This window comes from Solanum lycopersicum, chromosome 8, assembly GCF_036512215.1.
Source record: "Solanum lycopersicum chromosome 8, SLM_r2.1".
NCBI classification, from domain to species: Eukaryota; Viridiplantae; Streptophyta; class Magnoliopsida; order Solanales; family Solanaceae; genus Solanum; species Solanum lycopersicum.
In genome coordinates, this window is record NC_090807.1 from 56,786,847 (window position 1) to 56,796,721 (window position 9,875).

The 9,875-nt window shown below is 31.4% G+C and overlaps 2 protein-coding genes across 2 annotated transcripts; one reads left to right on the forward strand and one right to left on the reverse strand.

Moving 5' to 3' along the window:
- The first annotated feature begins 1,669 nt into the window (after window positions 1–1,669).
- On the forward strand, window positions 1,670–4,160 carry LOC138338058 (uncharacterized). Its single transcript, XM_069288525.1, has 5 exons — window positions 1,670–2,292; window positions 2,353–2,903; window positions 3,025–3,207; window positions 3,490–3,635; window positions 3,714–4,160. The coding sequence occupies exons 1-5, from the start codon at window positions 1,670–1,672 to the stop codon at window positions 4,158–4,160; spliced, it is 1,950 nt and encodes a 649-aa protein (XP_069144626.1).
- Window positions 4,161–5,037: 877 nt separating this feature from the next.
- LOC138338059 (uncharacterized) lies at window positions 5,038–9,548 on the reverse strand. Its single transcript, XM_069288526.1, has 10 exons — window positions 8,554–9,548; window positions 8,301–8,462; window positions 8,006–8,219; window positions 7,689–7,799; window positions 7,540–7,602; window positions 7,416–7,460; window positions 6,990–7,335; window positions 6,694–6,820; window positions 5,582–5,926; window positions 5,038–5,504 (listed from the first exon to the last, which is right to left on the reverse strand). The coding sequence occupies exons 1-9, from the start codon at window positions 9,385–9,387 to the stop codon at window positions 5,891–5,893; spliced, it is 1,938 nt and encodes a 645-aa protein (XP_069144627.1). The 5' UTR covers window positions 9,388–9,548; the 3' UTR covers window positions 5,038–5,504; window positions 5,582–5,890.
- Window positions 9,549–9,875: the final 327 nt, after the last annotated feature.

Sequence of the window (9,875 nt, forward strand, 5' to 3'; positions counted from 1 at the left end):
ATTTTACTTGTTAGCATCTGTGTAATACAACTTTAATTCAGGTTTAATTTACTTTTTAGTATTTGTGTAATACTTCAATTCAGTTTTAGTTCACTTGTTAGCATCTGTGTAATACAATTTTAATTCAAGTTTAATTCACTTGTTAACATCTGTGTAATACAGCTTTAATTCATGTTTAATTCACTTGTTAGCATCCGTGTAACACAACTTTAATTTCGGTTTAATTCACTTGTTAACATCTGTGTAATACAACTTCAATTCAGTTTTAGTTCACTTGTTAGCATCTGTGTAATACAACTTTAATTCAGGTTTAATTCACTTGTTAGCATATGTGTAATTCAACTTCAATTCAGTTTTAGTTCACTTGTTAGCATCTGTCTAATACAATTTTAATTCAAGTTTAATTCACTTGTTAGCATTTGTAATACAGCTTTAATTCATGTTTAATTCTCTTGTTAGCATCTGTATATTCATGTTTAATTCACTTTTTAGCATTTGTGTAATACAACTTCAATTCAGTTTTATTTTACTTGTTAGCATCTGTGTAATACAACTTTAATTCAGGTTTAATTCACTTTTTAGTATTTGTGTAATACTTCAATTCAGTTTTAGTTCACTTGTTAGCATCTGTGTAATACAATTTTAATTCAAGTTTAATTCACTTGTTAACATCTGTGTAATACAGCTTTAATTCATGTTTAATTCACTTGTTAGCATCCGTGTAACACAACTTTAATTTCGGTTTAATTCACTTGTTAACATCTGTGTAATACAACTTCAATTCAGTTTTAGTTCACTTGTTAGCATCTGTGTAATACAACTTTAATTCAGGTTTAATTCACTTGTTAGCATATGTGTAATTCAACTTCAATTCAGTTTTAGTTCACTTGTTAGCATCTGTCTAATACAATTTTAATTCAAGTTTAATTCACTTGTTAGCATTTGTAATACAGCTTTAATTCATGTTTAATTCACTTGTTAGCATTTGTGTAATACAACTTCAATTCAATTTTAGTTCACTTGTTAGCATCCGTGTAATACAACTTTAATTCAGGTTTAGTTCACTTGTTAGCATCTGCGTAATACAACTTCAATTCAGTTTTAGTTCACTTGTTAGCATTGTGTAATACAATTTTAATTCATGTTTAATTCACTTGTTATCATTTGTGTAATACACATTTAATTCATGTTTAATTCACTTGTTAGCATTTGTATAATACAACTTCAATTCAGTTTTGGTTCACTTGTTAGCATCCGTGTAATACAACTTTAATTCTGATTTAATTCACTTGTTAACATCTGTGTAATACAACTTTAATTCAAGTTTAATTCACTTGTTAGCATATGTGTAATTCAACTTCAATTCAGTTTTAATTCACTTGTTAGCATCTGTGTAATACAACTTTAATTCAGGTTTAATTCACTTGTTTGCATATGTGTAATTCAACTTCAATTCAGTTTTAATTCACTTGTTAGCATCTGTGTAATACAACTTATTTTCATGTTTGATTCACTTGTTAGGATTTGTGTGATAAATTTTTAATTTAGATTTTATTAAGATTTAATTCAGTTGTTAGCAAAGTGATGCTCTTCTAGCAGATTAATCTATATGTCTCTCTCTAGTCTTTTAATAATAGTAATACACTCTTTAATGATGTGCAGAAAAAATATGACTAATATAGCGGTGATGCTTTACTTCAATGGACGATGGGATCCTAGCAACAAATATATTAACTACTTGGCAGATGGTGTGTTGATACACACAGAGTCAACGTTTGCCACCCTCGTTTCTGTAATTGCTACTCAATTGTCAATAGACACATCAACAAGTAAAGTTGAAATCAGATATAAAATTGATGAAAGGTCTCCTCCAATTCAAATTCATAATGATATGGGGGTAAAGGTATATCTTGAAACTAAAAAGGAACATCGAGATATGACAAGATACCCTTTATGTGTCACAACAACTGAACCAGTCAACTTGGAGACTAATGCTGCACTCATTCCACTTTTGTGTTCAGACACTTCAGGAGATATGAGGGTTATACACAATTCATACTTCTCTAATACATTTAATGGTATTGATGAAGCAATAGGGTTAATTGGATTCGGATCATGTGAGGAAGTTGATGAGCTGGAAGAATTAGCACCAGGCATCATTATTAATCCCAATCACTCTTTATTTGAAAAAGATCAGGTGTATAAGAATAAATATGTCCTCACTAGTGCACTAAAAAGACATTCCATTCTTAATCATTTTCAATTCAAGACAACAAGATCAAGCGCAATAAGGTAAGACCTAAATTCAAGTCACTTTAAATTATTAATTGTGTATTAATATTTTTTCTACAGCTATTCGATACAGTGCCTAGGAGAAAGCTGCAGTTGGAGTTTACGAGCTTCAAGCTTGAACAAATCTGAAATGTTCAAGATTAGAGAATTTGAAAGCGAACACACTTGTTTGTTGCTACATAATTCATTATCGGAAAGGCTAGCAACTAAGAGTGTTGTTGGGAGTATTATTGTGGGTAAATATGCTGAACCAGATGCTAATTACACACCAAAAGACATACAACGTGACATGTTAGCTGAATATGGTGTGCGACTCACATATATGCAAGCTTGGAGAGCTAAAGAAGCAGCTCTTGAATTAATCCGGGGTGATCCAATTCAATCATATGCAAAGTTGCCAAGCTACTTTCACATACTAGAGGCGACTTACCCTGGTTCTCATATAAGATTTCACAAATCAGAGGATGACCGTTTTTTATATGTGTTTGTAGCTTTGTTCACCTCGATAAAAGGATGGGAATATTGTAGACCAATTGTAGTTGTTGATGGAACTTTCTTAAAAGGAGCATACAAAGGGACACTATTAACCGCTAATACCTTAGATGCAGCAGGTCAGACTTTCGAATATGATACTGTTTTTTATATTGAATTTTTGAACTATGTATTAAAATTGAATTATGATTGCAGTAAAAATGTATTAAACTTGTATTAAAAAAAGTGTACATGGTGCAGGGAGTATATTGCCACTTGCTTATGCTATTGTCGATTCAGAGAATGATTCATCTTGGGGGTGGTTTTTTGAGCAATTCAGAGATGCATTTGGTCAAAGACCAGAGATGTGTATCGTTTCCGATAGGCATGCAAGCATTATTAAGGCAGTTTCAACAGTTTATGATGAAGTACCTCATTTTGCATGTATGTGGCACTTACTGCAAAACATAATGAAAAATTTCAGAAGAAGTCAACAAAGGGTCACTGAGTTGTTCTACTCTATGGCAAAAACATACACCATGACAGAATTTAATCAATGTATGACAATGGTTGAGAAGATAGATAAGAGGATCAAAGATTACTTGTTGAACATTGGATACAACAAATGATCGCGTGTGCATGCTGAAGTAAACAGAACTTGGATGATGACATCAAATATAGCAGAATCAGTCAATTCACGAACAAGACATGCCAAAGTTCTTACAGTCTTGCAACTCTTGGAATTCATGAGACAACTTGTACAGAAATGGAATAACAATAACAGATCAAAGGCGACATTTTCAGGTTTTCACCTTGGAAAAAAGTATGAAAATATATTGCGGCGCAATAAAACTGCATCAGAGAAATTAAAGGTATGCCTAATCTGTTTGCTAGTATTTTTTCTTCGGATTCATATCTAACATCTCTCTTGAATATATTTTTTTTCATAGGTTGTAGAGACAAATAAATATGTGTATACCGTACTTGATGGTATTACACAATTCACAGTATGTCTTCACCAACGTACATGCACATGTGGGAGATTTCAATTGGATGAGTTACCATGTCCACATGCTTTGGCCGTTTTAACAATAAAACACGCTGGTTATGAGAAATATTGTTCGGCTTACTATACAAGAAAAAATTTATTGTTGACATATCAATTTCAAATGGATCCCCTGCCAAATGAAAGTACATGGAACACACCAACACATGTTCTTGAAGATATTGTACTTCCACCTCATGGAAAGAGACCTCCGGGAAGGCCAAAAAATAAAAGACATACTCAACTGAGAGAAGATGGATTCAAGAAGGCGAAAATTACATGCAGCAATTGTGGACAACATGATCACAACAGGAAGACTTGCAAAAATGTCAGGCCTTATGATCAAGAATAAAAAAATAATTTGTTTAGTAGTTTGTTTTAGAAGCTCATTGACTCTACGAATTTGGATCATGTTCGGTTATATGGTTTATATTTTTAGTTCCGCAATCTCGTGTTATTCAGTTTAATAGAATGCTTTCTTAGTTGTGCAATCTCATGTTATTCAGTTTACTGGAATGTTTCTATGTGTATAGTTACATTTTATATGATATATAGATGAAATGATATAGTTTACTGGAATAACTCAGTTGAGCTTGAGGCTTGGAAATGTCTTGCTGAGTATAATTGTCAGGTTGGGGAATTTGGGTGATGCTTGGTATGTTTTTGGTTTGTTAGTATTTTTGTAATATAGCTTTAATTCAAAGTTTAATTCACTTGTTAGTATTTGTGTAATACAACTTTAGCTTAGGTTTAATTCAGGTTTAATTCAATTGTTACCATTTGTGTAATATAGATTTAATTCAAGTTTAATTCAGGTTTAATTCAATTGTTACCATAATATAGATTTAATTCAAGTTTAATTCAGGTTTAATTCACTTGTGGAAATTTTAAGATTAATGTCTTGTTCTAATTCTATAAAGAAAAATAGGATTTCAAAAAAATAAATAGTATCGATTCGTAACATAGAAGTTCATATATTTGCAACAAAAAAAAAATACATGATTTTTTTATAGTTTTCACAACTTATTGAGGTTTCATGTTCACCTCGAAAATTACAATTTTTTACTACTCAAATTACATATTCAAATAAAACTATAACTTTAAATCAACCTAATTAAAATTTTTTACTACCATTTCCTGCCAGTTTTACATAAGCATTCATAGTGTCATTCAAACAGAAGTATGAGGAGCATTGACTTTTTTAAACTCAATCATGCATACTTCCAGCAAGCTGGATAGACATGGGCAGCAGCTTGTTGCTCCCAAACAAACTAACATATGTAGCATTCCAACTGCAAAGACAAAATTCCTTAGAGGAAGTACAAACAGAAAGGATCAATAAGGACACAAAGAAGGAACAACTTCAAATAGAAGACTTACATATAAACAACACAGTTAGGTATATAATATCAAGACTTACAAAATAGACCAATACAATTTTTCATAGCCATAGTAACTACAAATTGTTTTACATTATATAGTTTTCATAGTCATACTAACTAATATAACTATATTCCTTTATCTAACTGGTCTTTCGTCTTCACTTTGAAGGTCACTCGCTTGCTTCCTTCTTGCATATTCCCATAATATAGCTCCAAATCTCTTTCGGACAATGTCTGCCTTTACTTGTTGATTTTGAATATGTTGGCCATTACTTACAAACTCCGCAAATGCAGCAACGAAAACTCCACAATCCCTACAAAATTCAATATAAAATTATTATCAAAAAAACAATTTAATAACTAAAAAAAACACATATTTGATAATACTTACAGTGAATCCTCATTTTGTCTGGGAACATCTTTAGTTATGAAATGAAACTCAATTTTCTCGAACTCATTTATCTCACTGTATTTTGGTGTTGACTTCAATTCAAGACGCTTATCATAGAACTTAACCACACTTAGATAATATGGTAAAACAACCGAAAGCATCTCAACAATATTTTTTACCTCTAAATTCACCCCACCCCTAACCGAAAATGAATCATACACCTCCAATGACCTTTGCCCAATATCAAACACCACAAAAATCCAGTGACGATTCTCTTTAATGTTTAGTGGAATAAGAACAAAATCCACTTTATCCCACAAGGTACTTGCCAACAAACGACGTCCACTGATATACCGGGCAATATCATCAGAATCTAAAACTTTAAAATTTTTCTTATCCTCATGAGCATCACAAAGTTTAAAGAAAGAATTGGTAATCTTTGTCTTGAAAACACAATCAGTCGTCGTAAAACGAACATTACTGTTGGTTTCATATTTTCCTTTCTTTCTTAGGTAATAGAAAATGACATCAATATGCTGCAAAAAAAAAAACTTATGAAACAGAATAGTGACAGAACAGTGCAGAAATTTCAACTCAAAGTTAAGGTAAAACTCTGTTTTCGCCCCAAGTGTGGCTCATTCATCACATATTGGTGAAACACAACAGTGATAGAACTTATGAAGATGTTCAATTTCTACCCAGAAAAAACTTAGAGACAACAGTAACTTACTGAAGCTGACATATTTTATATAATATTCTAGCTCATGTATATGCATATATGTGGATTCTTAATGATACAATGAACCTCAAAAGAAAAGAATTGAAGCTAAAATGACAAGAACATGATTACAAGTTTCATTCTTTTCGCAATATCCTGAGCTTTTGTCCCTCTTGAAAGACAGAGACAAAGGGAACAAGAACAGAAAGAAAAATGACTTGCAAGCTATAGAATTACAATGTCACACAACTAAAGAGCTTCAATAGATGAAAAATACAATCTATCTACACAACTAAACAGAAAGAATTTTAGTTGAGACAAAGACAAACTCAAGATTAAGAAACAGAACGAATCAAAGAAATATTAACGTCCAACTAAAATTTATATAACAAACCTCATCACACCATTGTTGTCCAGAATGTGCCAATTTGAAAAACCAGAGTCTTTCATCTACTGTACAGAAACCCAATTCAAATGCTGGATTGATAACATTAAGAGCATCTGTATAAGGTTTCTTTCCCCTATCAAAACAGAACAAAAATAAGCAAATACTCAAAACCGAGACAGGAACAACTAAAAAAGAGGCAAATACGAAACTAAAAAAGAGGTACAGAGCGTTCCACAAGTTGAATTAAGCTTGTATATATTATGAATTAGGAAAATTATCCCAAAAACATCAAAATAAATTACCTCTTTTTTGTACCCATATAAAGCCACTTAGTGAATGAATCGATCAAATCAGATTCATCATCTCCTCCGCTTGCATATAAAAAAGGATGTTTTGTCTCAAAAACCTGACGTGTAACACATAAAGTTCCTCCAGATTCAAAATGTTGTGTGAAGGGAGATGTTATTAACTTTCCTGGATTTTTCTTTCTGCCACGTTTCTTCGGTGACACTTTCTTTTTGTTTTGATCAACTTGGGCTCTTTTTTTTAGATAAGATTCTTCAGTCCTATTGATCTGAGAAAGATCTTTATCAAGTAAAATAAAGTCATCTAAAGTATGCAAAGGTTTTTGACAATCCTCTGTTGCATCTGCATATAATAGATATATTGATTAATTTACAATCAACAGATGCAACACTTATTTATGTTGGTTTTTTTTACTACATTACCATCAGGTTTCGCCCCAACTGTATTCACATCAGCAGCCTCTTGGACTGTAAGCAAAATAAATATTTTAATAATGTTATCAAAATAAATCGAAAGAAGTTTAGTTGAAGTTAAGAAAATGAATACCATTTATATCAGCAACAACCTCTGACAGAACTTTTTCAATAACAATTCTTGCAACATCTTCATCTGTACATAACAAGAACATTTAAAAAAACAGAATTGAATTAAAATATATGAAATATGTAATATATTTGTATAAAATCCTTCATTACCTATTTTACTTGATACTCTTTCAAGATTTTCAACATCAGCAAATCTAACTGTAGCTTTAAGCACTTGAGATTCTTCATTTTGATTTGATCCCATAACATGAGCATCGTTCCCTCTCGATTCATTTACAGATGCATTAACACGGGGAGAAAATGTTGTATATGTAATTAACATATTATTAAAAAAAACATATCAAAGTTAACTGAAAAATGAAATATCGAATTCGTGTCATTTATAGATTAACTGGAAGAAAATACTAAACTATATATTAAAATTATATTATGAATATAACAGAAATTTACTGAAAATATAAACGAACCTCCATTAAAATCTAATCCACCTGAAAATGTCTCGTCAGCATGCTTCTTAGATGGTTCCTTAACTTCTCGAATAACAGAGCTGCTACCACCACTCTTAGCAAACAGCAAAGAAATATCATCCAATAATTGTTTGTTTGAGTTCACCACAAATTCTTTGATTTGATTGAATCCTAAATCAATCTTCTCTTCAAGCGCTTTGTTATTTTCATTCACCTAATAGATATTAAATCATAACGAAAATATTAAAAAATAACAGTTTTAAAATAAAAAGCCTAAAGTTTAGTTTGTGTATACTTTTACAAGCTCTTTTCTCAATTCTATGACTTCATTGGTCAAAATGTCTAGACCATGATTTGATCCTTTAGGCTCCAATTTCAAAATTTCAGCATGGTAATCACGAGTTTCAGGAAGCCTGAATTTGGATACTTCATCTTCACTGGCCACTATGTTCTCAAACTGAAAAACCAAATACACAAAATAACATTAGATATAGTAACTTGAGTTCAAATAAACAATGTAATAAAATGTATTAACTTTGTACAAATACCTTGTTTTTTGTAGGCATGAAGAGACATTTCTCAATATATTTTAACCATGGACTTTCTGCAATTGTCTTCCAATTCAAGATTCTTGAAATAGAATCAGCAACACGAATAGCTATATCTTCATCAACCTTTGAACAACACTCAAATATCCAAATTTGAAGAGCAAGAGGCAAGCCACCAATTCTATAGTACTTATGTGTTGACTTAAGCTCATGCCTCACAGAATCAGACAACTTTTTGTAGACATCTAAACCCCACGGATATGAATTGAATTTTCCACTTTCCACAAGGTAAAAATCTCTATTGCTAATTTGGTATTCGTTGTCCTCATATGAAAATAAAAAATCATTAATGAAGTATAGAACAGCCAATGAAACAGCCGAGTCATCATCTATGAATTTTTTAGCTAAAAACAGTGCACGTAGATGACTCTTTGGAACTGTGATTTTTTCCGAAAAATAACTACTCATCAAACTACATCTAGAATTGGGAACATTGATAGATGTGCCATCACCAACACAATTTAAGCCTGTAACTATCCCAAATTCTCTAAGACCAAAAAATAACTTTTTGTTATTTATTTCAATAGCAAACACATCATCCGGTGTGTGTTTTAACTCTCTATTTATAAGACAATGAATAAGTTGTAGTTGTGTGCTTGATTTTGGAAGGTCAAGAAAGTACCCAAAACATGTATTCCTAAACATCTCAAGTTGTTTATCAGATAAAGATAGTTTGATTTGTTCAATGACACTATGATTAGTGTAACATGACCACCTACTCGAAATATACACAACATCAGGATGTTTCCAGAATTTACGATCCTGCATATGCATTAAACATGAATTAAAAATGTGTTACTACATACTAAAGATGAATAAAAAATGAATTAAAGTTGAATTAAAGTTCAACTAAAGTTGAATTAAATATGAATTAAAGTTGAATGAAAGTTGAATTAAAGATAATTTCACATACTACATCTAAAAAACAAGCAGCAATCAACATACAACCCATTGCTAAACAACAAATAACTAAGAAGTACTAGCACATACCGGATATCTACTCTCTGGTAGAATGACACTTTTGGGTAAACGATTTCGTGTTTTTCCATCATTCACCGGCCTTTTCTTCTCCAATCCATCTTTATTTTTCAAACTTTTTGACTGAAATTGAGGAGGTAAATCCTCAAAATCATCATCACTGTCAACGATTTTCTTCGATGTAGATGCCAAAGTAACACATATTTTTTTTTATTTCTTCATTGTTTTAACCTCTTTAACTCGTTTTTTACCTTTCTTTTGCTTCTTGTTTTCTTCCTCATTGT